The following is a 27,517-nucleotide window of genomic DNA, read 5'->3' as shown; positions in this document are numbered from 1 at the left end:
AATATTGTGTGGGTGTTGAGCATCCTTACCTGGATGACAGAGCAGCAGACAGTGGTGTCCACAGGCTGGGTTCAAGGCCCTGTCACAGACCAGCCCACAGGAGTGAGGTAACAGCCATGGGTCCAGAGAAGGATCCTGTACCTTCCCACAGTAACAGACATACCTACTGGGGGTCTGGGAGGGGCTGTACTCATAACGACATTTAGGACTGGAGGGGGAGAAATAGGAACAAAAAGCTGTTATTGTAATACTAGGGGGTCTGGGAGGGGCTGTACTCATAACGACATTTAGGACTGGAGGGGGAGAAATAGGAACAAAAAGCTGTTATTGTAATACTAGGGGGTCTGGGAGGGGCTGTACTCATAACGACATTTAGGACTGGAGGGGGAGAAATAGGAACAAAAAGCTGTTATTGTAATACTAGGGGGTCTGGGAGGGGCTCACAACGTTTAGGACTGGAGAAAGACATTTTTATTCACACAGGTGGGGCACAACTCTGCTCACTTTCCTAAAATTCTGAGGTTCTGCTAAAATCCCAACAAAGATTCCAGGAATCGGGAGGGAATAAACAACAACGAGGTAGTTAGGAATTAGAGTTCAGGAGGTTAGAGGTCAGAGGTGACAGACACCCGGTAGTACATTTAAATGCGTTCACCATTCTGGCCTGACTATGCCTCTTTTTTCAGCAACTTTTATTTCACCTTTATTTAACTAGTCAGTTGAGAACAAAATTCTTATTTACAATGACGGCCTACTGGGGAACAGTGGGTTAAACTGCCTTGTTCAGGGGAACAGTGGGTTAAACTGCCTTGTTCAGGGGAACAGTGGGTTAAACTGCCTTGTTCAGGGGAACACTGGGTTAAACTGCCTTGTTCAGGGGAACAGTGGGTTAAACTGCCTTGTTCAGGGGAACAGTGGGTTAAACTGCCTTGTTCAGGGGCAGAACGATAGATTTTGACCTTGTCAGGTCGGGGATTTGATCCAGCAACCTTTCGATTACTGGCACAATGCTATAACCACTCGGCTACCTACCGCCCCGAGTTAGGGATTAGAGGTTAGGAAGTTATGGATCAGTGGTCAGGAAGTCATGGGTCAGAGGTCAGGTGTTAGACTCACCAAGGCCAGGGGTGATCTTTCTTCCCAAAGTCTTCATCAGTGACAGAGGAGAGGAGAAAGACCGAGTCCTTAGCCCACTTCTGAATACAGGGGATATGGAACAGACAGAAACAACCAGCACAACTCCATACCTACAGAGGGAGACAAAGAGAAACGAAGAGAGAGAGAGAGACAGAGAGAGAGAGAGAGAAAGAGACGAAAAGAGAGAGACAGAGAGAGAAAGAGACGAAAAGAGAGAGACAGAGAGAGAAAGAGACGAAAAGAGAGAGACAGAGAGAGAAAGAGACGAAAAGAGAGAGACAGAGAGAAAGAGACGAAAAGAGAGAGAGAGAGAAAGAGACGAAAAGAGAGAGAGAGAGAAAGAGACGAAAAGAGAGAGAGAGAGAAAGAGACGAAAAGAGAGAGAGAGAGAAAGAGACGAAAAGAGAGAGAGAGAGAGAAAGAGACGAAAAGAGAGAGAGAGAGAGAAAGAGACGAAAAGAGAGAGAGAGAGAAAGAGACGAAAAGAGAGAGAGAGAGAAAAGAGACGAAAAGAGAGAGAGAGAGAGAAAGAGACGAAAAGAGAGAGAGAGAGAAAGAGACGAAAAGAGAGAGAGAGAGAAAGAGACGAAAAGAGAGAGAGAGAAAAGAGAGAAAAGAGAGAGAGAGACGAAAAGAGAGAGAAAGAGACGAAAAGAGAGAGAAAGAGATGAAAAGAGAGAGAAAGAGACGAAAAGAGAGAGAAAGAGACGAAAAGAGAGAGAAAGAGACGAAAAGAGAGAGAGAAAGAGACGAAAAGAGAGAGAGAGAGGGGGGCAGATGAGCAGAGAGAGTGAGCTCCTGAGTTCTTCTGCAAAAATATATAATTAATTAGAGTTGGATAAATGTAGATTAATTTTTTTCACAAGGATTTATACAGGATACGAACCTCAACATTAAAACCTTCAATTAAAATTCCAGACCTAAAACCTTGATTTTGGACCAAATTTGACCTGAATGAACTATTACTACCAAGGACTATCAAGTTGAAACTTCTAACAAACCAAAACCTGAAGAAGCAGAACCCACATCGTAGTACTGCCTCTCAGGGACCGTGCTGCTTTCTCCTAGTCTACTTTCTCACAGTACTACTGGACTCTGGCTTTGCCAAGTCTGATTAAGGACATAATTCAGTTGTACATGTCAACCTCGGTAACCTCATTGCTGCTCTCCCTGCATTTCAGTTGCATGGCTCCTTGCACTTTCAAGTTGCCTTCATTGCACATTTATAAATAAAATATAATAATAACTAATAATAATAATAATAATAACAACATACTTTGTACTTAATTGTTTGACTTGCACATTTTTTTTTCACTCTTTTATTTGCACTTCTGGTCAGATGCCAACTGCATTTCGTTGTATTTGTACTTGTTCAATGACAAAGTTCAATCTAATCTAAAATTCTGACCGGATTACGTAATGAACCAAAGCGTCCGTTGCTTTGCTGGTTGCTTGGTTACCTCGTAGCGGTCGCGAAGGAGGGAGGATGAGGGCAGTTCTATTTCACCTCAGAAAGGACGGTGCTTTTGATGGTGACAACCTGCTTGACTACCTGTTGCTTCAGAGAAAAGACTAGAAAGAGAACACTTTCTTTGCGTTTGTCTTTATATAAGTACAATATGTTAAATAGGAAGAAATAATTTAAGATGTTTTTAGATGCTAGCTAATGTACTTATGTTATACCTCAGCTAACCAGCTACAGTAGCTAGCTAGCTAGCCTGACAGTTTTATTTAGCGAATGTTAGCTAGCTAGCTAGCCTGACAGTTTTATTTAGCTAATGTTAGCTAGCTAGCTACTGTTATTGCAGCTTTCTGTTTGTATGTAGCGTTAGCTTGCACTTCAATGGCTTCCTGAAGAAGATTTTATCTTTCCAACCAGGCGAAGTACGATGAAGACACCACTGATCTCGACAAGAGGACAACATTCAGAGACACTCACAATTCAGCGTAACGTTAAGCAGTTAACGTGACGGATTTAACATTGTACAATCATTTTCCACGTTAGCAAGTTGCTAGCTACACATACAGTTAATGACGTTAACTATATCAATGGAGGCTGTTGAGGCGAGGATGGATTAAGGCTGGTTGACGCCATTCCTCCCCTCAGCAGCCTCCACTGATATAGTTAACGTCATATTGAGGTGTCTCTGCTATAAATGAAACCTGATCAATCAAAGGTGTAAGAATTTATGGTAATTCCAAACGTCTTTAACTAGGGGGAAGGATGATGGCCAGCCACACAGGAGGGTGATTTTCACTGAGGAGGAGGAGGCCCTGCTGACCGAAATGCATGCTGGACATTTCAAAGTGAAGCACATGGCTTCCAGAATCGCACACCAGCTGTTGGGGAATTGTCAAGGATGTGGACAGCTGGGCAAAATGAAATAACCTTTTGTTGCTCAATCATTCTATTATATCTGAAATTATTATGTTTTCAAAGAATGTCTTATCACAGAGCACAACGTTTCAATTTGTCACTGTTTGCTTCAAAAAAAGTCCCTTTCGAGCCAGAAGTTTAAGCTGTGAGACTGTGGAGTTGAAGCTCATCAGTTGTTTCACCACCTGGTGTCCCAATTCAACTGTTCTACCGGTTTCTTTATTTGACCACAGCAGAGTTCAATGTGTGTGTGTGTATGTATATATATATATATATTAGGGTTTCAAAGGGTCGGAAAACCTTTTCTGATTTTTTTGTGTGCTTAAATTCATCAAAAACAGTGGACCTTTATTGTGGGATACACATAAGGCAATTCTAGGTCTTGTGGCATATTTTGGTTAAACTATGTCCAATTCAATGGAACCCTCTGCATGCACTCTTCCATCACACAGCTGATTCTCAAGATCTTGTACACTAATGAGATGCTATTGAGCTTTCTGGTAAGTTACTACAATACTGGGTGGGGTGAATATATTTTATATGAAATTCAGTATTTTTTGTTAACTAGTAAACAGTAGCCTACAGCAAAGTGTGTTTAAATAAATTTAAACTCTTGTTAGTTTTTAGCTTCCTTGAGCCTGCTAACTGAGGAGTGTTAATTCACCTGTTTCCATACATGTTTCATTTAAAACATTTATCTTACAAAGGAGATGTTTAATCTAACTGCTGAACTATTTATCTGTACATTTGATGTGTGAAGACATTTCACTGCACATGTGAAGAAAAAAAATGCAAAGATACAGAATCATCTGGCCAAGTGCATAAAGTTCCCTCAGCGCTCACAACAAGCAACCTCTGACAAAAGTCCCTCTACTTATCAGACACCTTATCGATAGTCAACAGCTCATGGTCCTCCTGGAATCAGACACCTTATCGATAGTCAACAGCTCCATGGTCCTCCTGGAATCAGACACCTTATCGATAGTCAACAGCTCATGGTCCTACTGGAATCAGACACCTTATCGATAGCAACAGCTCATGGTCCTCCTGGAATCAGACACCTTATCGATAGCAACAGCTCCATGGTCCTCCTGGAATCAGACACCTTATCGATAGCAACAGCTCCATGGTCCTCCTGGAATCAGACACCTTATCGATAGCAACAGCTCATGGTCCTCCTGGAATCAGACACCTTATCGATAGCAACAGCTCATGGTCCTCCTGGAATCAGACACCTTATCGATAGCAACAGCTCATGGTCCTCCTGGAATCAGACACCTTATCGATAGCAACAGCTCATGGTCCTCCTGGAATCAGACACCTTATCGATAGCAACAGCTCATGGTCCTCCTGGAATCAGACACCTTATCGATAGCAACAGCTCATGGGCCTCCTGGAATCAGAAGGTTTTTTGACTCAATGGAGGAACATAGTCAGAGAAATGCTGATGAATGTCAAGCTGTGTATGCAACTGGTTCACCTCTGATGCTCACAGGCAATGTGTATTGGAAGATATTTCTGAATGTTCTTTGCCCAGCAGACACCCCTTCAACCAGACATGCTTTATCTACTCATTTACTGGATGCAGAGTTCAACAGAGTTCAAGTGAAAGTCAAGCAAATCATAGAGAAAGCAGACTGTATTGCAATCATCTCTGATGGGTGGTCGAATGCTAGTGGGCTTAGGAAGAATGAACTACATCATCTCCACCCCTCAACCAGTATTCTACAAGAGCACAGACACAAGGGACAGCAGACACACCGGTCTCTACATTGCAGATGAGCTGAAGGCAGTCATCAATGACCTTGGACCACAGAAGGTATTTGCACTTGTGACAGACAATGCTGCGAACATGAAGGCTGTTTGGTCTAAAGTGGAGGAGTCCTACCCTCACATCACACCCATTGGCTGTGCTGCTCATGCATTGAATCTGCTCCTCAAGGACATCATGGCACTGATACAATGGATACACTCTCTACAAGAGAGCCAAAGAAATGGTTAGGTATGTGAAGGGTCGTCAAGTTATAGCAGCAATCTACCTCACCAAGCAAAGTGAGAAGAATAAGAGCACCACATTGAAGCTGCCCAGCAACACCCGTTGGGGTGGTGTCATCATGTTTGACGGTCTCCTGAAGGGGAAGGAGTCTCTCCAAGAAATGGCCATATCACAGTCTGCCGATATGGACAGCCCCATCAAGAGGATCCTCCTGGATGATGTATTTTGGGAGAGAGTGGTAAGCAGCCTGAAACTCCTGAAACCTATAGCAGTAGCCATTGCACGGATTGAGGGAGACAGTGCCATCCTGTCTGATGTTCAGACTCTGCTTGCAGATGTAAGAGAATAAATCCGTACTGTCCTGCCCACGTCACTGTTGCACCAAGCAGAGGAAACTGCAGTTCTGAAATACATCAAAAAGCGTGAAGACTTCTGCCTGAAGCCCATACACACCGCAGCGTACATGTTGGACCCCAAGTATGCTGGCTAGAGCATCCTGTCTGTTGCAGAGATCAACAAGGCCTATGGTGTCATCACTACCGTATCTCGCCACCTTGGCCTGGATGAGGATAAGGTTCTTGGCAGTCTGGCGATGTACACTTCCAAGCAAGGGGTTTGGGATGGAGATGCAATATGGTAGTCGTGACAACATATCTCATCAGCCACCTGGTGGAAGGGACTCTGTGGATCTGAGGCTCTTTCCTCCATCATCTTCCAAATCCCACCTCAGGGCGCAACTGGTCTTTGTTAGGGAACACCAAAGCAAATATATCCAATGCAAAAACATCTACATTTAAATGGTATAAATATTAATTTGCATGCAATTTCCCATGGAATTCTCTGAATATTCCCCAAAATGTCTCAGAGAGAAATGGCCTCATGTTTGCTCCCTATTTCCCCCCTTCAGCGAACATTATGACGTTAATGAAGACAGCATCCTGGAGGGGGAGATCAACCATTTCCAGGCCCAGGGACATGTCTGTGGTGACCTAAATGCCAGAACTGGACAAGAACCTGACACCCTCAGCACACAGGGGGACAAACACCTACCTGGAGGTGACAGCATTCCCTCCCCCGTATGCCCCCAAGGCACAACTACGTCATCATAACCTTGGGGTGAGACTAGGATCCAGCTTTAGCCCCACCCTCTTCAACATATATATCAATATACCGTTGAAGTCTGAAGTTTACATACACTTAGGTTGGAGTCATTAAAACTTGATTTTCAAACACTCCACAAATTTCTTTTTAACAAACTACAGTTTTGCCAAGTTGGTTAGGACATCTACTTTGTGCAGGACAGATGAGACCAAAATGGAACGTTTTGGTCAGAAACAGCATCGGCATGTTTGGCGTCGAAACGGAGATACAAGGAGAGGCACCTCATACCCACGGTGAAATATGGAGGGGTCAGTGATGTTTTGGGGCTGTTTTAGAGGAGAGGCACCTCATACCCACGGTGAAATATGGAGGGGGTCAGTGATGTTTTGGGGCTGTTTTAGAGGAGAGGCACCTCATACCCACGGTGAAATATGGAGGGGGTCAGTGATGTTTTGGGGCTGTTTTAGAGGAGAGGCACCTCATACCCACGGTGAAATATGGAGGGGGTCAGTGATGTTTTGGGGCTGTTTTAGAGGAGAGGCACCTCATACCCACGGTGAAATATGGAGGGGGTCAGTGATGTTTTGGGGCTGTTTCAGAGGAGAGGCACCTCATACCCATGGTGAAATATGGTGGTGGGTCAGTGATGTTTTGGGGCTGTTTTAGAGGAGAGGCACCTCATACCCATGGTGAAATATGGTGGTGGGTCAGTGATGTTTTGGGACTGTTTTAGAGGAGAGGCACCTCATACCCACGGTGAAATATGGAGGGGGTCAGTGATGTTTTGGGGCTGTTTCAGAGGAGAGGCACCTCATACCCATGGTGAAATATGGTGGTGGGTCAGTGATGTTTTGGGGCTGTTTTAGAGGAGAGGCACCTCATACCCATGGTGAAATATGGTGGTGGGTCAGTGATGTTTTGGGACTGTTTTAGAGGAGAGGCACCTCATACCCATGGTGAAATATGGTGGTGGGTCAGTGATGTTTTGGGGCTGTTTTAGAGGAGAGGCACCTCATACCCATGGTGAAATATGGTGGTGGGTCAGTGATGTTTTGGGGCTGTTTTAGATGTCTAGAGGCACTGGTTAAGACTAATGGCATAATGAATTCCACCAGGTATCAGGCAGTTTTGGCTGACAATCTGGTTGCCTCTGCCAGAAGGCTGGGACTTGGCCGTAGGTGGACTTTCCAACAAGACAATGACCCAAAACATACCTCAAGATCCACACAGAAATGGTTCTGTGACAACAAAATCAATGTTCTGCCATCTCAGTGGCCGGACCTCAATCCAATGGAAAACCTGTGGGCTGAGTGGAAGAGGGCAGTTGACGAGCGTAAACCCAAGAATGTGAAGGATCTTGAAAGGATCTGCATAGAGGAATGGTCCAAAATCCCTCCAAACGTGTTCCTTAACCTTGTCAAACATCACAGGAAAAGACCATGCGGTTATCCTTGCCAGAGGTGGTTGCACTAGGTACTAAATGAGGAGTGCCAATACTTATGAAACCTTGATTTTGGTGAAATGTATTTTGCATTAAATAATTGTATGATTTTGGTGGGTTCCATTGAAACATTAATAAAGTACAGTATTTCCACATGTTGGTATTTTGAGTCTCTCTATAATTATATTATTTATATTTGTTTAAGAATTGTTTGTGTATTGCCAGTCAGGGGCGCCAGTCATTTTGGAGCCCACTGTAAATACACACTACTGGTCCAAAGTTTCAGAACACATTTTTACTATTTTGAAGAAACTCAAATATAAAATATATTTTGATTTGTTTCACACTTTTTTGGTTACTACATGATTCCATATGTGTTTATTTTATAGTTTAGATGTCTTCACTATTATTCTACAATGTAGAAAATAATTTTTAAAAATAAATTAAAGTCCTTGAATGAGTAGGAGTGTCTAGATGTATAGACTGTTTCAATGTCTAGATGTATAGACTGTTTCAATGTCTAGATGTATAGACTGTTTCAATGTCTAGATGTATAGACTGTTTCCGTGTCTAGATGTATAGACTGTTTCCGTGTCTAGATGTCTGGACTGTTTCCGTGTCTAGATGTCTGGACTGTTTCCGTGTCTAGATGTCTGGACTGTTTCCGTGTCTAGATGTCTAGACTGTTTCCGTGTCTAGATGTCTAGACTGTTTCCGTGTCTAGATGTCTAGACTGTTTCCGTGTCTAGATGTCTAGACTGTTTCCGACTGTCTAGATGTCTAGACTGTTTCCGTGTCTAGATGTCTAGACTGTTTCCGTGTCTAGATGTATAGACTGTTTCCGTGTCTAGATGTATAGACTGTTTCCGTGTCTAGATGTATAGACTGTTTCCGTGTCTAGATGTATAGACTGTTTCCGTGTCTAGATGTCTAGACTGTTTCCGTGTCTAGATGTCTAGACTGTTTCCGTGTCTAGATGTCTAGACTGTTTCCGTGTCTAGATGTCTAGACTGTTTCCGTGTCTAGATGTCTAGACTGTTTCCGTGTCTAGATGTCTAGACTGTTTCCGTGTCTAGATGTCTAGACTGTTTCCGTGTCTAGATGTCTAGACTGTTTCCGTGTCTAGATGTCTAGACTGTTTCCGTGTCTAGATGTCTAGACTGTTTCCGTGTCTAGATGTATAGACTGTTTCCGTGTCTAGATGTATAGACGGTTTCCGTGTCTAGATGTATAGACTGTTTCTGTGTCTAGATGTTTTAGGGACGACAGGAGGAAGTTAGCCGATCGCTACATCTGGATGCGACGTGTCTCGGTGCTCTGGGAATTGTGTTGTTTCTGTGCATTGTCCCTCTGCCAAATACACAGAACTAGTCCAATAAAAATAAACATGGCTGCCATGGAATGTTGTAGTGTCATAAAAGGATCCTAATGCAGAATCCTCATTGTCCTTACTCTCTAAATGCATGATCTGGTAGGTGGGTAGGTGAGTCTGTCTGGGTCTGTGGGTCTGTCTGTGTGTGGGTCTGTCTGTGTGTGGGTCTGTGTGGGTCTGTCTGTGTGTGGGTCTTTGTGGGTCTGCCTGTGTGTCTGCCTGTGGGTCTGCCTGTGGGTCTGCCTGTGGGTCTGCCTGTGGGTCTGCCTGTGGGTCTGCCTGTGGGTCTGCCTGTGGGTCTGCCTGTGGGTCTGCCTGTGGGTCTGCCTGTGGGTCTGCCTGTGTGTCCCGTGGGTCTGCCTGTGTGTCCGTGGGTCTGCCTGTGTGTCTGTCTGCCTGTGTGTCTGTCCGTGGGTCTGCCTGTGTGTCTGTCTGTCTGTCTGCCTGTGTGTCTGTCTGTCGGTCTGTGTCTGTCTGTCGGTCTGTGTCTGTCTGTCGGTCTGTGTCTGTCTGTCGGTCTGTGTCTGTCTGTCGGTCTGTGTCTGTCTGTCGGTCTGTGTCTGTCTGTCGGTCTGTGTCTGTCTGTCGGTCTGTGTCTGTCTGTCGGTCTGTGTCTGTCTGTCGGTCTGTGTCTGTCTGTCGGTCTGTGTCTGTCTGTCGGTCTGTGTCTGTCTGTCGGTCTGTCTGTCGGTCTGTGTCTGTCTGTCGGTCTGTGTCTGTCTCACAGCCTGGGTTCTCTTGTCGGAGTGTCTGTCAGATAAGACAGGTGATGTCACCGGTCTGGAAAGCATCACTCAGGTACTGTGTCTGTTCTCGGTCTAGGTCTGTCACATCTCCACCTGGAGAGAAGAGGAGAGATATTAGGGGGGTCTGATGGCTGTCTGTAGCAGGGGTCTGATGGCGACTAAGATAGCAGGGGTCTGATGGCTGTCTGTCGGTCTGAGGGGTCTGATGGCTACTAAGCCTGGGTTCTGATGGAGGCGACTAAGATAAGGGGGGTGATGGCACCGGGGTCTGGAAAGCATCACTCAGGTACTGATGGTGACAAAGTTCTCTCTAGGTCTGATGGTGACAAAGATCCACCTGGGGTCTGATGGCGACAAAGATATTGGGGGGTCTGATGGCGACAAAGATAGCGGGGGTCTGATGGCGACAAAGATAGCAGGGGGTCTGATGGCGACCGCTGATACCGAGGGGTCTGATGGCGACCGCCGGATCCCGATGGGTCTGATGGCGACCGCGATACGGGGGTCTGATGGCGACCGCGATACCGGGGGTCTGATGGCGACCGCGACACCAGTGGGGTCTGATGTATAAACTGGGGCTGACAAAGATAGTAGGGGGTCTGATGGCGACAAAGATAGTAGGGGGTCTGATGGCGACCGCCGGGGGGTCTGATGGCGACAAAGATAGCAGGGGTCTGATGGCGACAAAGATAGTAGGGGGTCTGATGGCGACAAAGATAGTAGGGGTCTGATGTGTCAGTCAACATCATTAGCTTGGGCTGGTATGATGGCTACTGTAAGACAGCAGAGGGTCTGAAAGGCGACAAAGATAGTAGGGGTCTGATTTGAAAAGATAGTCTGGGTGTCTGATATGACTCAAACATTTATTAGTGTCCATGGTGACAAAGATAGCAGGGGGTCTGTGGCGACCGCGATACCGGGGGTCTGATGGCGACAAAGTGTAACAAGGGTCTGAAGGGTACGTAACAGAACAAAGGGTCTGATGGCGACAGAACAAAGTGGGTCTAGATGTAAGACTGATGGCAGAACAAAGATGGTAGGGGGGTCTGATGGCAGAACAAAGATAGTAGGGAACAAAGGGTCTGATAACAGAACAAAGATAGTAGGGGGTCTGATGGCAGAACAAAGATAGCAGAACGGGGTCTGATAACAGAACAAAGATAGCATGGGGTCTGATGGAACGACAAAGATAGTAGGGGGTCTGATGGCGAAAAGATAGTAGGGGTCTGATGGCGACAAAGATAGCAGGGGGTCTGATGGCGTACAAAGATACCGGGGGGTCTGATGGCGACAGAACGGGGGGTCTGATGGCAGAACAAAGATAGTAGGGGTCTGATGGCGTACTAAGATAGTAGGGGGTCTGATGTTTGTGTGTCAGTCTAACATCATTAGCTTGATGGCTGGTATGTGATTACTACTGTAAGACAGAGAGCCTTTCAGAAAGAGTGACTGAACTTAAAAAGCAACTTCTCCTTTTGAAAGCGGTCTGTGTGTCATCGATATGACTCAAACATTTATTAGTGTCCAACATGTACTACAAAGTGTAACTAGGATACGTAACAGCACGAAGGGTACGTAACAGAGCGAAGGGTACGTAACAGAGCGAAGGGTACGTAACAGAGCGAAGGGTACGTAACAGAGCGAAGGGTACGTAACGGAGCGAAGGGTACGTAACGGAACGAAGGGCACGTAACGGAACGAAGGGTACGTAACGAAGAAGGGTACGTAACGAGCGAAGGGTACGTAACGGAACGAAGGGTACGTAACGGAACGAAGGGTACGTAACGGAGAGCGAAGGGTACTTAACGAGCGAAGGGTACTTAACGGAACGAAGGGTACTTAACGAACGAAGGGTACTTAACAGAACGAAGGGTACTTACTTAACAGAACGAAGGGTACTTAACAGAACGAAGGGTACTTAACAGAACGAAGGGTACTTAACAGAACGAAGGGTACTTAACAGAACGAAGGGTACTTAACAGAACGAAGGGTACTTAACAGAACGAAGGGTACTTAACAGAACGAAGGGTACTTAACAGAACGAAGGGTACTTAACAGAACAAAGGGTACTTAACAGAACAAAGGGTACTTAACAGAACAAAGGGTACTTAACAGAACAAAGGGTACTTAACAGAACAAAGGGTACTTAACAGAACAAAGGGTACTTAACAGAACAAAGGGTACTTAACAGAACAAAGGGTACTTAACAGAACAAAGGGTGCTTAACAGAACAAAGGGTACTTAACAGAACAAAGGGTACTTAACAGAACAAAGGGTACTTAACAGAACAAAGGGTACTTAACAGAACAAAGGGTACTTAACAGAACAAAGGGTACGTAACAGAACAAAGGGTACGTAACAGAACAAAGGGTACTTAACAGATATCCATGGGTTTAAATTCTGCCCACATGATAATAGTAATCCATTCGGAGCGCGACTGCAAGTGACCAAATCCTAATGGCCATGTTCAGTTTGGTTAGACGCACCCTATCCCTATGGGGCTAGTTAGGGACCGTCGGTAAATTACGGGACAATATGTCCAAATGTCAACAGCTCCAAATGTCAATGACTCAAAAACCTCTGACTGTAAATTGTAGAAATCCATATATGGATATTGAAAGCATTTAATGAGACAACTAAAATATTGTCCCATCTACATTGTGTAATTTATGCCCAGACATAACTATCCAGAAAGTTCCAGAAAGACAATGATCTAATGGTTTAACAGGCTGACTGGGACTGTGTGATCAACAGGGATCAGACTCAAGCACGAGCCATCAGTGTGCGTCGTCTCACCAGTCTGGTCCGTGTAGGTGGTGAGCGTCGAGGCCAGAATCTTCCCTCGTTTACCGTCCTTCCCCTCGACCTTCCCACCATCATCAACTATATCATCGACATCATCATCTGAGGAGGAGCTGTACTGGCTCTGAACCAATCGCTGAGCAGCAGCCTGGTTGGACTTCCTGATCTCCTCAAACTTGGATTGGCTCGACGCAGCTGTCAATAAATAAATACAAGTAATCAATCCAGATAATTAATCAGTCAGTCGATCAATCAGTCAGTCAGCAAGCACACTGACAGACAGACAGACACTCTCTCTCTCACTCACTGTGTTGTGAAGGTGCTGCCATGTTCTTCCCTCTGTTAACAGACTGTAGCTGTGTGGGAGCTGTAGTGTTCTTCCCTCTCCCATCTCCCCTCTCCCATCTCCTCCTCTCCCATCTCCTCCTCTCCCTCTCCCATCTCCTCCTCTCCCATCTCCTCCTCTCCCTCTCCCATCTCCTCCTCTCCCATCTCCCCTCTCCCATCTCCTCCTCTCCCTCTCCCATCTCCTCCTCTCCCATCTCCTCCTCTCCCTCTCCCATCTCCTCCTCTCCCATCTCCTCCTCTCCCATCTCCTCCTCTCCCATCTCCTCCTCTCCCATCTCCTCCTCTCCCTCTCCCATCTCCTCCTCTCCCTCCTCCAGCCCACACACCACTAGGAGTCTTAGGGGATTCTGCTGCCGGGGCTGCTGCCCTCTCTCTCTGAGGTCGCGACGCTTGACCCTGTGGCTGACCACGGCCACGACCCCGCTGACGCCAGGCCGGATCCATGGTGATGACCTGCCACATCACAATAAAGAACACACGGTGATAACTATATGATCAGTGAGTGTTTCTGTTTTACCAAAGACCGTTGGTTCGTATGGACCTTAACCCAACACCTAGGGACCCCATAAATAGGATCTCTTGACAGCTGGGGCGTTGGGCTGACAGCTTTAATATCGCAAATATTTTTAATAGTGCTCCAAAATTTAATATTTTTTTTAAAACATTTTTAATCTTAGGCTCACAGATGCTCCTTGTAAAAAGGGGTCAGCCATTTGGGACACAATAGTTCCATACAGTAGGTGCTGTTACGACTGGATGCCTCTCGACAACCTCTGCCAGACAAACCTATGGAGACTGACGTCGTCCCAAATGGCAACCTATTCCCTATGTAGTGCGCTATTTTTATACAGGTCCTCGGGATATACGCCTGACTGCGAGAGAGGGGCACTTCCATGAACCGGCCGAACATGCAGACAGCCACTAAGCTTAGCAAGTTGATAGCCCCCAGATATCAGATATATCCAGAAAGCAGATTGCGCGTCTGAATAAGTTAGCTAGCTGATGAAAGCTAGCATCATATACCACCAATAATCCACAGGGCTAGCTATGTTTCTACAGAGGGCTAGCTAACAAACTCGCCGACAATTTCCTAATGAGAAAAGCTATAGCTGGCTGTTTTAAAGGAGTTATCGCTGATCTAGCGAGTTCACCAAGAGTTGAAGGAAATATTATATACCATTGCAAGTTCATGTTGTTGGTGACAGCTAATAGCTAGCCGGCTAACTGACGGCTAGCTCGCTTTGTCATTCAGGAAAGTGATAGCGACTCTAGCTATCACAACAAATACACAACTGCAATATTCCTAACACCCATGCATTACAGTACTGAGATTTGAGGAATTAACAAACTCTGAATTCTGTAATATTGTTTGTTTCATTGATTCATGCAGACATACCAGACCGTTCACTGACACGCCGCTCGCCTACACAGGGCCACTCACTGCGCAAACTCCAACCACTGTGGTGCAGGCTGGGAATTGTAGTGATTAACAGTAGTCGTTGTCGCTTCACTTACTGGTGAGCCGGTGTGTCAAAAACTACAAGTCCAAAAGAATAACGAAGTAAAGGGGACTTTGCAACGTGTCAAACCAACGCTGTGCAAGAAGTCCACTACACGGATATAACCTTGGTTCTCTGAGTAGTGTAACGGGTAGCTAAACGATCTATGGAAACACCTCCTCATGCGATGTGATTGAGATGCTGAATATGTTTACTGTCTATTACTCCACTAGAACTAGGCTGGACCCATGACATTTTTAACAACGCTTTTTTTCTGATAAAAACTAGTTAATTGCATCCACTGTGGAGACCAGTTTCATAATATGACTATATTTTTCCAGCTGCTTGCCGTCGTTTTGAAGTAATCACGGAAAAACAGGCCTTGTTTTAAGGAATTTTTCACCCTGCAAGCTCCTATTAGTTCTGTTGAGCACCGTGGCACCAACTTGCCTTCCAAACATTCTATTGTCCAGCCTACTAGAACCCCACGGAGGAAAGGCACGTACGGTTGGCGACCTGTTGCTCTACTCAGAGAACCAAGGTTACACCCGTAACCCAACATTCTCGTAGCGGGTCGCCAAATGACCTATGGGAGAGGCTGTACCAAAGAGGTGGTTCGGATAGATGAGCCCCTGGGACATTCTTGTATACACCACAGGATGCAAACTAACAATTACCAACTAGGGTAAAACAGAATTTCAACTGTGGCAAACCGTATACCCAAGCAAGCTGGAATTTACAACATGAGAAACAAACAGCCTCACTGATGCTTGATAAATACTCTCGGGATTTTTAAGTTAAATGTTCATTTAGATTTGTTTACATTTCACATCCATTAAGTAGAGACTAAAATAAACTTAAACTTTCTCAGCTTTCAAAATATTTAATGCACCCGTTTAAAAAAAAGAGTTCAAATAAATGAAAACTATATAGAGTGAATTCAGAAAGTGTTCAGACCCCTTGACCTTTTCCACATTGTGTTACTTTACAGCCTCATTCTAAAATGGGGAAGGGGGAAGGGGATAACTAGTCAGTTGGACAACCGAATTCCTTCAACTGAAATGTGCCTTCCACATTTCAGTTTTTCTTTCTTTGAAGAATGGGCAGAAATCCCAGTGGATAGATGTGCCAAGCTTATAGAGACAAACCCCAAGAGACATGCAGCTGTAATGGCTGCAAAAGGTGACGCTACAAAATATTGACTTTGGGGGGGAATAGTTATGCACGCTTAAGTTTTCTGTTTGTTTCACAATAAAAAATATTTTGAATCTTCAAAGTGGTAGGCATGTTGCGTAAATCAAATTATACAAACCCCCCAAAAATCTATTTTTAATTCCAGGTTGTAAGGCAACAAAATAGGAAAAATGCCAATGGCGTGAATACTTTTGCAAGCCACAGTACCCAGTACAGAGCAACTAGAGAACATTACCAATGTATTTTCCCTGGCTGCCCCACCACCACAGAAAACACTGAGGCTGAAACACCTGCATTTTGGAGCAGAAAGCAAGAAAGAGACCATGCAGCTTTATTAACTCAATGGTATACAGTACCAGTCAAAAGTTTGGACACACCTAGCCAGCCACCCTAGTCATAGACTGTTCTCTCTGCTACCGCACGGCAAGCGTTACCGGAGTGACAAGTCTAGGTCCAAGAGGCTTCTAAACAGCTTCTACCACCAAGCCATAAGACTCCTGAACACCTAATCAAATGACTACCTCAGACTATTTACATTGCCTCCCCCCTCCCATACGCTGTTGCTACTCCCTGTTGTTATCTATGCTTAGCCAATTAAATAACCCTACCTGCATGCGCATAATTACCTCAATTACCTCGACACCGGTGCCCCCGCACATTGACACATTGACTCTGTACCGTAATACCCTGTATATAGCCTCCACATTGACTCTGTACCGTAATACCCTGTATATAGCCTCCACATTGACTCTGTACCGGTACCCCCTGTATATAGCCTTCACATTGACTCTGTACCGTAACACCCTGTATATAGTCTCCACATTGACTCTGTACCGTAACACCCTGTATATAGTCTCCACATTGACTCTGTACCGTAATAGCCTGTATATAGCCTCCACATTGACTCTGTACCGTAATACCCTGTATATAGTCTCCATATTGACTCTGTACCGTACTACCCTGTATATAGTCTCCATATTGACTCTGTACCGTAATACCCTGTATAGCCTCCATATTGACTCTGTACCGTAATACCCTGTATATAGCCTCCACATTGACTCTGTACCGTAATACCCTGTATATAGTCTCCAAATTGACTCTGTACCGTAATACCCTGTATATAGTCTCCATATTGACTCTGTACCGTAATACCCTGTATATAGTCTCCACATTGACTCTGTACCGTAACACCCTGTATATAGTCTCCACATTGACTCTGTACCGTAATAGCCTGTATATAGCCTCCACATTGACTCTGTACCGTAATACCCTGTATATAGCCTCCACATTGACTCTGTACCGTAATACCCTGTATATAGCCTCCACATTGACTCTGTACCGTAATACCCTGTATATAGCCCCGCTATTGTTATTTACTGCTGCTCTTTAATTATTTGTTTTTCTTACTTAATTTTGGTATTTTCTTAAAACTGCATGGTTGGTTAAGGGCTTGTAAGTAAACATTTACACCTGTTGTATTCGGCGTGTGTGACAAATACAATTTGATTTGATTTACTCCAGGGTTTTTCTTTATTGTTAGTATCTTCTACATTGTAGAATAATAGTGAAGAAATCAACACTATGGAGTAACAAAAAAGAAGAAGAGGAAGCAACTAAACTGTTTTGTTGTAAGAAGAAGCTGGTGGTTTCCCACTCTGCCTCTGTTCAACTTAGTCACACGGCCAAAGACAAAGAGACCTATTGTTGGTCCATCGTCTTCTGTTGGTATCTTTCAAGGGCAGCGCTGTGTGGCTATATGAAGAGAACAGAGGCTAGCTTGAGCAGCAGTGACAATTCTATCAGCAGAAAGGGAGTACTGTTCCCATCATGCTCTCACACACCTGCTGAACTGGCATCTAGAAAAAAGGTTCTAAAAGCTGAGAACCAACTCTGTTCGTTGGGCTCGTAAACTCTGCACTGTCGAGTGACTGTTCACCGCTGCAGATTTGCAGAATCTGATCATAAAAAGTTGTTTGTTTAGAAATATCTCTTCCTTTCGATCATAATTTCCATTTTTAGAATAACGGCTGTAACGTAACAAAATGTGGAAAAAGGACAAGGGGTCTGAATACTTTCCTAATGCACAGTATCTTAAATGACCACGTTTTCATGAATTTGATGATTTGCAGAAGCCCATTCAAAAAGAGTACATGCCTTGCACCAGGAAGTGGGTCTTTCATTGTGTATTAGGCTGCCTGTCTAAACGCAGCCTGAGAAATAAACTGTCCAATCTTATATTCTGTTCTCTTCTGTGGACACATATATAAATGACAATGAGACAGTGCTTCCTTATAAAATGTCTTTATTGCAGTGCTTCAACTTTATACCATCGCTCATCACTACGGTAACAATACTTTACAATAACTAGCTTTTATTTCCAACATATTGATCCAACCAAACCACCAATTCACCTATCCATTGATCCGTTCAATGATTGATTAATTAAACATATTCAATAAGTATTTTTACACTTCAAATACTGTAATAATTTATTGTTTGTAATTTACCAAATGTTTGTAGGCCGACTGTATGTTGTGGATTGTTTGTAAATTATATAAATTCTACTGTGCAGCATAATAAAGTATGTATTATTATTAATAATATTAAATCAAATATCACATATCAATGAAGTAGTATTTTACATCAGATATCACCTAGAGACATCGGATACTTTAATAGTGAGAATATATTACATAATAATATAAAATAAATCACTTTCTAAACAACAAATAATAACAATAGTTTATTTTGGGGCTTTTTAAAGGTTATTCATAATGGGGCTTTTAAAGGTTATTCATAATAGGGCTTTTAAAGGTTATACATCATGGGGCTTTTAAAGGTTATTTATCATGGGGCTTTTAAAGGTTATACATCATGGGGCTTTTAAAGGTTATTCATAATAGGGCTTTTAGAGGTTATACATCATGGGGCTTTTAAAGGTTATTCATAATGGGGCTTTTAAAGGTTATTTATCATGGGGCTTTTAAAGGTTATTTATCATGGGGCTTTTAGAGGTTATACATCATGGGGCTTTTAAAGGTTATTTATCATGGGGCTTTTAGAGGTTATACATCATGGGGCTTTTAAAGGTTATTCATAATGGGGCTTTTAGAGGTTATTCATAATGGGGCTTTTAAAGGTTATTCATAATGGGGCTTTTAAAGGTTATTCATAATGGGGCTTTTAAAGGTTATACATCATGGGGCTTTTAAAGGTTATTTATCATGGGGCTTTTAGAGGTTATACATCATGGGGCTTTTAAAGGTTATTCATAATGGGGCTTTTAAAGGTTATTCATAATGGGGCTTTTAAAGGTTATACATCATGGGGCTTTTAAAGGTTATTTATCATGGGGCTTTTAAAGGTTATTTATCATGGGGCTTTTAAATGTTATTTATCATGGGGCTTTTAAAGGTTATTTATCATGGGGCTTTTAAAGGTTATACATAATGGGGCTTTTAAAGGTTATTTATCATGGGGCTTTTAAAGGTTATTTATCATGGGGCTTTTAGAGGTTATACATCATGGGGCTTTTAAAGGTTATTTATCATGGGGCTTTTAGAGGTTATACATCATGGGGCTTTTAAAGGTTATTCATAATGGGGCTTTTAGAGGTTATTCATAATGGGGCTTTTAAAGGTTATTCATAATGGGGCTTTTAAAGGTTATTCATAATGGGGCTTTTAAAGGTTATACATCATGGGGCTTTTAAAGGTTATTTATCATGGGGCTTTTAGAGGTTATACATCATGGGGCTTTTAAAGGTTATTTATCATGGGGCTTTTAAAGGTTATTTATCATGGGGCTTTTAAAGGTTATTTATCATGGGGCTTTTAAAGGTTATTTATCATGGGGCTTTTAAAGGTTATTTATCATGGGGCTTTTAAATGTTATTTATCATGGGGCTTTTAAAGGTTATTTATCATGGGGCTTTTAAAGGTTATACATAATGGGGCTTTTAAAGGTTATTTATCATGGGGCTTTTAAAGGTTATTTATCATGGGGCTTTTAGAGGTTATACATCATGGGGCTTTTAAAGGTTATTTATCATGGGGCTTTTAGAGGTTATACATCATGGGGCTTTTAAAGGTTATTCATAATGGGGCTTTTAGAGGTTATTCATAATGGGGCTTTTAAAGGTTATTCATAATGGGGCTTTTAAAGGTTATTCATAATGGGGCTTTTAGAGGTTATACATCATGGGGCTTTTAAAGGTTATTTATCATGGGGCTTTTAAAGGTTATTTATCATGGGGCTTTTAAAGGTTATTTATCATGGGGCTTTTAGAGGTTATACATCATGGGGCTTTTAAAGGTTATTTATCATGGGGCTTTTAAAGGTTATTTATCATGGGGCTTTTAAAGGTTATTTATCATGGGGCTTTTAGAGGTTATTCATAATGGGGCTTTTAAAGGTTATACATCATGGGGCTTTTAGAGGTTATACATCATGGGGCTTTTAGAGGTTATACATCATGGGGCTTTTAGAGGTTATTCATAATGGGGCTTTTAAAGGTTATACATCAAGTGGTGGTGAATATTTGGTTGGACAGAACAAGACAACAAGAATAAAAAGTTATTCTGATCTGTCATTCTCTTTGTACCGATTCAGAAAAGACTGTATATCAAGTAGACTATGCTGTTTTCCCCTGTGGCTCTTTTGGTCACCTGTGGAACAACCCACTCAAGATACTGAGAGGTCAGTCAACTCTTGGTGTCACTCTAATTCCTCTACCACCTGGATGCCATTGACACGTGCTGTTGTTGTTTAGTGTTCCTTTCCCAACCACGTTGCTCTGCTTGCTCTGACATCGTTACATTATGGTAATTTAGCGAACACTCTTACCCAGAGCGACTTCCAGTCAGTCAACTATAGTAGGTAGGTAAGACCTTCCTCAAAAACATAATGAACACAGAACAGCGGGACTATTTCTTCTACTCTGTGGTTGCCACGGTACCCATCTCCACCCCTAGCTCCTCGACCTCCTGGACTGGAGCCACCACTTTCTTCTCCAGCCGGGTGACTCTGCGTTTCAGTCTGCTCTGGCCCGCCTCGTGTTCGGCGAGGAGCCGGGCGTATCTCGTCTGGAGGGACTCCAGCGTTGCTGTCATCCTCTCCACCTTCTCTTCCATGTCCTTGGGGTCCGGGCCCTGCGCCGCCACCTAGTGAAACATCAATACATTTGATTAATGAGTTCATCAATTGGTCGGTCAGTTAGTCGATCAGATAATCAATTAATAACCAAAACTCCTCCATATCCTGGGGTCCGGGCCTTCTTCGCCACCTAATCATCAATCAATACATCCGTCAGTTGGTCGGTCGGCTAACTGATCAGTCAGTTAGTCAGTCAATCAATCAAAAAGTAATTCACTCAGCCTTCCAGGTTCAGCAGGTTGTCCTACAGCATGGCCCAAGCATCACGTCCTTCACCCTAACTACTGTGTTGTAGCTGTGTTATAGCTGTGTTATAGATGTGTTATAGCTGTGTTATAGCTGTGTTACAGCTGTGTTATAGCTGTGTTATAGCTGTGTTATAGCTGTGTTATAGCTGTGTTATAGCTGTGTTATAGCTGTGTTATAGCTGTGTTGTAGCTGTGTTATAGCTGTTGTAGCTGTGTTATAGCTGTGTTATAGCTGTGTTATAGCTGTGTTGTAGCTGTGTTATAGCTGTTGTAGCTGTGTTATAGCTGTGTTATAGCTGTGTTATAGCTGTGTTATAGCTGTGTTATAGCTGTGTTATAAATGTGTTTTATAGATGTTACAGCTGTGTTATAGCTGTGTTATAGCTGTGTTATAGCTGTGTTATAGCTGTGTTATAGCTGTGTTATAGCTGTGTTGTAGCTGTGTTATAGCTGTGTTATAGATGTGTTATAGCTGTGTTATAGCTGTTGTAGCTGTGTTATAGCTGTGTTATAGCTGTGTTTTATAGATGTTACAGCTGTGTTGTAGCTGTGTTATAGCTGTGTTATAGCTGTGTTATAGCTGTGTTACAGCTGTTTCATAGCTGTGTTATAGCTGTGTTATAGCTGTGTTATAGATGTGTTATAGATGTGTTATAGATGTGTTACAGCTGTGTTATAGCTGTGTTGTAGCTGTGTTATAGCTGTGTTATAGCAGTGTTATAAATGTATTATCGAGGCGTTATAGAGGTGTTATAGAGGTGGTATATAGAGGTGTTTTATAGAGGTGTTATAGAGGGGTTATATAGAGGTGTTGTAGAGGTGTTATATAGAGGTGTTGTAGAGGTGTTATAGAGGTTTATAGAGGGGTTATATAGAGGTGTTGTAGAGGTGTTATAGAGGTTTATAGAGGTGTTATATAGAGGTGTTATAGAGGTGTTATATAGAGGTGTTGTAGAGGTGTTATAGAGGTTTATAGAGGTGTTATATAGAGGTGTTATAGAGGGGTTATAGAGGGGTGTTATAGAGTGGTTATAGAGGTGTTATATAGAGGTGTTGTAGAGGTGTTATAGAGGGGTGTTATAGAGGGGTTATATAAAGGTGTTATAGAGGGGTTATAGAGGGGTTATATAATGGTGTTATATAGAGGTGTTATAGAGGTGTTATATAGAGGTGTTATAGAGGTGTTATATAGAGGTGTTATATAGAGGTGTTATAGAGGTGTTATATAGAGGTGTTATAGAGGTGTTATAGAGGTGTTATATAGAGGTGTTATAGAGGTGTTATATAGAGGTGTTATAGAGGTGTTATATAGAGGTGTTATAGAGGTGTTATATAGAGGTGTTATAGAGGGGTTATATAAAGGTGTTATAGAGGTTTATAGAGGTGTTATAGAGGGGTTATATAGAGGTGTTGTAGAGGTGTTATAGAGGTGTTATATAGAGGTGTTATAGAGGTTTATAGAGGTGTTATATAGAGGTGTTATATAGAGGTGTTATAGAGGTTTATAGAGGTGTTATATAGAGGTGTTATAGAGGTGTTATATAGAGGTGTTGTAGAGGTGTTATAGAGGGGTTATAGAGGTTTATAGAGGTGTTATATAGAGGTGTTATATAGAGGTGTTATATAGAGGTGTTGTAGAGGTGTTATAGAGGGGTTATAGAGGTTTATAGAGGTGTTATATAGAAGTGTTATATAGAGGTGTTATATAGAGGTGTTATATAGAGATGTTATAGAGGTGTTTTATAGAGGTGTTATATAGAGGTGTTATATAGAGGTGTTATATAGAGGTGTTGTAGAGGTGTTATATAGAGGTGTTATAGAGGGGTTATAGAGGTTTATAGAGGTGTTATAGAGGGGTTATAGAGGTGTTATATAGAGGTGTTATAGAGGGGTTATATAGAGGGGTTATACCTCCAGGTCCAGCAGGTTGTCCTTCATCAGGATCTGCCGTCCCTTCTCCTCCAACATGGCTTTAGCATCAGGATACTCCGACAGGGCCTCCATGAGGTCGTCTTTAGAGAGGCAGAACAGGTCAGAGTACCCAACACTCCTGATGTTAGCAGTCCTCCTGTTTCCAGCCCTGGAACCTGGTATTAAGTGAAGCACAGAAACAACTTCGTGAGTTGAGGAATCTTTACGTTCGTATCCAGCAGCAGATCAGGAGACAATACAGCAGAAATGAAGGAGTGGAGCCATGTTCCGAACTCTGAACCAGTCTGAACCAGTCTGAACCCGTCTGAACCAGTCTGAGTTGTCCTCAGGTGTTCCTAACTCTGAACCAGTCTGAGTTGTCCTCAGGTGTTCCTAACTCTGAACCAGTCCGGGTCGTCCTCAGGTGTTCCTAACTCTGAAACAGTCTGAACCAGTCTGAGTTGTCCTCAGGTGTTCCTAACTCTGAACCAGTCTGAGATGTCCTCAGGTGTTCCTAACTCTGAACCAGTCTGAACTAGTGTGAGTTGTACTCAGGTGTTCCTAACTCTGAAACAGTCTGAACAGTCTGAGTTGTACTCAGGTGTTCCTAACTCTGAACCAGTCTGAACCAGTCTGAACCAGTCTGAACCCGTCTGAACCAGTCTGAGTTGTCCTCAGGTGTTCCTAACTCTGAACCAGTCTGAGTTGTCCTCAGGTGTTCCTAACTCTGAACCAGTCTGAGATGTCCTCAGGTGTTCCTAACTCTGAACCAGTCTGAGATGTCCTCAGGTGTTCCTAACTCTGAACCAGTCTGAGTTGTCCTCAGGTGTTCCTAACTCTGAACCAGTCTGAACCAGTCTGAGATGTCCTCAGGTGTTCCTAACTCTGAACCAGTCTGAGTTGTCCTCAGGTGTTCCTAACTCTGAACCAGTCTGAGATGTCCTCAGGTGTTCCTAACTCTGAACCAGTCTGAGATGTCCTCAGGTGTTCCTAACTCTGAACCAGTCTGAGATGTCCTCAGGTGTTCCTAACTCTGAACCAGTCTGAGTTGTCCTCAGGTGTTCCTAACTCTGAACCAGTCTGAACCTCAGGTGTGAACCAGTTGTACTCAGGTGTTCCTAACTCTGAACCAGTCTGAACCAGTCTGAACCTGTCTGAACCCATCTGAACCAGTCTGAGATGTCCTCAGGTGTTCCTAACTCTGAACCAGTCTGAACCAGTCTGAGTTGTCCTCAGGTGTTCCTAACTCTGAACCAGTCTGAACTAGTCTGAGTTGTACTCAGGTGTTCCTAACTCTGAACTAGTCTGGGTCGTACTCAGGTGTTCCTATTCTGAACCAGTCTGGGTCGTCCTCAGGTGTTCCTAACTCTGGGTCCAGGAGAGGAGACTGAACCAGTCTGAACCAGTCTGAACCAGTCTGAGTTGTCCTCAGGTCTAGTAGTGTTTTACCTCTCTGCCCCAACCTGAAGAACCGTTCTAATCATTAGCATGCCCATATCCTACTTGTATGTTAATTATTTTGATAGTTCCTGTCACACCAATCTTGATTCCTCACCATCGCTGTGTGAAACCTCTTCCTGACCTGATAACATATTCCATAAGTATAACTTCCTACAAACCCTTTATGGACAGAATACTGATCTCCCCGAAGTAGCTCCCATCGCTAAGGACAACGAACTGTTTGATCCCGTCGTCGGCGACAACGGCCAGCTTCCCTTCCTTGATGATGTACATCTCTCGTCCGATGTCTCCCTTCTTACAGATGTAATCACCTGGACTGTAGACCTGAGGCTGAAGCTTCAATACCAACTCTACCAGGAGACCAGCCTCACAGTCAGCAAAGATACGCACCTGGAGAGAGAGAGAGACAGAGAGAGAGAGAGAGAGAGAGAGACAGAGAGAGAGAGAGAGAGACAGACAGAGAGAGAGAGAGAGAGAGACAGAGAGAGAGAGAGAGAGGGAGAGAGAGAGACAGAGAGAGAGAGAGAGAGAGAGAGAGAGAGAGAAAGAGAGAGAGAGAGAAAGAGTCAGCAGGTGCATTTCTCAAATCAAATAACATTTTATTGGTCACATGCACATGGTTAGCAGATGTTATTGCGAGTGTAGCTCCGGAGTGGAGAAGGATGGGGGAGAGAGGGGAGAGAGGAAGGGGGGAGAAAGCGAGAGAGAAAGGGGTGAGAGAGGGAGAGAGGAAGGGGGAGAAAGGGAGAGAGGGGGTGAGAAAGGGAGAGAGCAAGTGGGGAGAAAGGGAGAGAGCAAGTGGGGAGAAAGGGAGAGAGAAAGGGAGAGAGGTAGGGCAGGTAGAAAGGGAGAGAGGAAGGGGAGGTAGAAAGGGAGAGAGGAAGGGGGAAAGGAGAAAGGAAGGGGAGAAGGGGAGAGAGGAAGGGGGAGAAGGGAGAAAGGAAGAGGGAGAAAGGGAGAGAGGGAAGGGGGAGAAAGGAGAAAGGAAGGGGGAGAGGGAGAGAGGAAGGGGAGAAGGGAGAGAGGAAGGGGGAGAAAGGAGAAAGGAAGAGGGAGAAAGGGAGAGAGGAAGGGGTGAGAAAGGGAGAGAGCAAGTGGGGAGAAAGGGAGAGAGAAAGGGAGAGAGGTAGGGCAGGTAGAAAGGGAGAGAGGAAGGGGAGGTAGAAAGGAGAGAGGAAGGGGGAGAAAGGGAGAAAGGAAGGGGGAGAGGGAGAGGAGAGAGGAAGTAGGAGAAAGGGAGAAGGAAGAGGGAGAAAGGGAGAAAGGAAGAGGGAGAAAGGGAGAGAGGAAGGGGAGGTAGAAAGGGAGAGAGGAAGGGGAGAAGGGGAGAGAGGAAGGGGGTAGAAAGGGAGAGAGGAAGGGGAGGTAGAAAGGGAGAGAGGAAGGGGAGAGAGGAAGGGGGTTAGAAAGGGAGAGAGGAAGGGGGAGAAAGGGAGAAAGGAAGGGGGAGAAAGGGAGAAAGGAAGAGGGTGAGAGGGAGAGAGGAAGGGGAGGTAGAAAGGGAGAGAGGAAGGGGAGAAGGGGAGAGAGGAAGGGGGTAGAAAGGGAGAGAGGAAGGGGGAGAAAGGAAGAAAGGAAGGGGGGAGAGAAAGGGAGAAAGGAAGAGGGAGAGAGGAGAGAGGAAGGGGAGGTAGAAAGGGAGAGAGGAAGGGGGTAGAAAGAGAGAGAGGAAGGGGGAGAGAAGGAGAGATGGAGAGAGGAAGGGGAGGTAGAAAGGGAGAGAGGAAGGGGAGGGAGAGAGAGAGAGGAAGGGGAGGGACAAAGGGAGTGGTGGGAATTACATTTTTTCCAATGACTCTTCTATTCTGGAGTGATGGAGATCAACATGAAGAGAGAGGTAAGAAATAGGACAGAGAGAGAGAGAGAGAGAGAGAGAGAGAGAGAGAGAGAGACAGAGAGAGAGAGAGAGAGAGAGTTCTCTACCTTCTTCAGTGTGTCCAGGTGTACGTTGATAGCGATCTCAGCCCTGAGTTTATCAGGAAGGAACTTTAGCACCTCCCTCTCATCTACTGCCTTCTTATTGGTCCACAGGTAGTCAAACCACTTGATCACCCTCTTCTCCAGGTCCTGCAGGTCAAGAGATTGTCTTTTTTATTCCCCAAGGAGAAAAGTACTTTCTTTCCACTCTTCCCCAGAACTATCGCCCTAATACATCAGAAATATAATATAAATGTATCTAAAAATATAATCTAATTATACTGTATTATCAATATATCTTAATATATCTTAAAACATATAACCTAATTATACTGTATTATCAATATATCTTAATATATCTAAAACATATAATCTAATTATACTGTATTATCAATATATCTTAATATATCTAAAAAATAACAGAAATATAATCCAAATACATCAGATATAATACACAAATATTTCTTAATACAATCAAAATATTTCTTAATACAATCCAAATATATCAGAAATATAATCCAATTATATCAGAAATACTTCCTAGGTATAACAGGGATGATCAGCCTACCTTAGGGATCTTGTAGAGCCTAGAGAGTTAGGGTTCAGGGGTCAGAGGTTATCATCCTACCTTGGTGACCTTTCTGAAAGTCATGTACTGTTTGATGGCATCTATCCTGGCCTGGAAGTTTGCCCTGGCAGCATTCATGTTGGTGATCATGGAACCGACGTTACCGACGATGGTAGCAAAGATCAACACGCCAACCTGGAGCACAGAGACACAGAGATGACGTAGGTCTGGAACAAAAGCCTGCA

At 43.7% G+C, this 27,517-nt stretch overlaps 2 protein-coding genes across 2 annotated transcripts in view; both read right to left on the bottom strand.

Annotated features, from left to right (window-relative positions):
* Window positions 1-13,439, bottom strand: part of nfxl1 (nuclear transcription factor, X-box binding-like 1) — a 109,549-nt gene extending 96,110 nt beyond the window's left edge. Inside the window, exons 1-6 of the mRNA XM_042297827.1 lie at window positions 13,280-13,439; window positions 12,967-13,167; window positions 10,187-10,263; window positions 10,150-10,155; window positions 1,117-1,247; window positions 30-208 (exon numbers count right to left, since the gene is read on the bottom strand). Of these exons, the coding sequence (XP_042153761.1) occupies window positions 30-208; window positions 1,117-1,247; window positions 10,150-10,155; window positions 10,187-10,263; window positions 12,967-13,167; window positions 13,280-13,301 (616 nt within the window). The 5' untranslated portion in view covers window positions 13,302-13,439. The remainder of the gene's footprint in view (window positions 1-29; window positions 209-1,116; window positions 1,248-10,149; window positions 10,156-10,186; window positions 10,264-12,966; window positions 13,168-13,279) is intronic.
* A 5,523-nt stretch (window positions 13,440-18,962) lies between these two features.
* Window positions 18,963-27,517, bottom strand: part of cnga1b (cyclic nucleotide gated channel subunit alpha 1b) — a 28,955-nt gene continuing 20,400 nt past the window's right edge. Inside the window, exons 12-16 of the mRNA XM_042298564.1 lie at window positions 27,333-27,467; window positions 26,711-26,854; window positions 24,946-25,177; window positions 23,327-23,502; window positions 18,963-21,175 (exon numbers count right to left, since the gene is read on the bottom strand). Coding sequence (XP_042154498.1) covers window positions 20,948-21,175; window positions 23,327-23,502; window positions 24,946-25,177; window positions 26,711-26,854; window positions 27,333-27,467 — 915 coding nt within the window. The 3' untranslated portion in view covers window positions 18,963-20,947. The remainder of the gene's footprint in view (window positions 21,176-23,326; window positions 23,503-24,945; window positions 25,178-26,710; window positions 26,855-27,332; window positions 27,468-27,517) is intronic.

The sequence above is a fragment of the Oncorhynchus tshawytscha genome, linkage group LG15, assembly GCF_018296145.1.
Source record: "Oncorhynchus tshawytscha isolate Ot180627B linkage group LG15, Otsh_v2.0, whole genome shotgun sequence".
Classification (NCBI taxonomy): Eukaryota; Metazoa; Chordata; class Actinopteri; order Salmoniformes; family Salmonidae; genus Oncorhynchus; species Oncorhynchus tshawytscha.
Note: the sequence above shows the minus strand (reverse complement) of the source record. Positions and strands in the feature narration are given on the sequence as shown.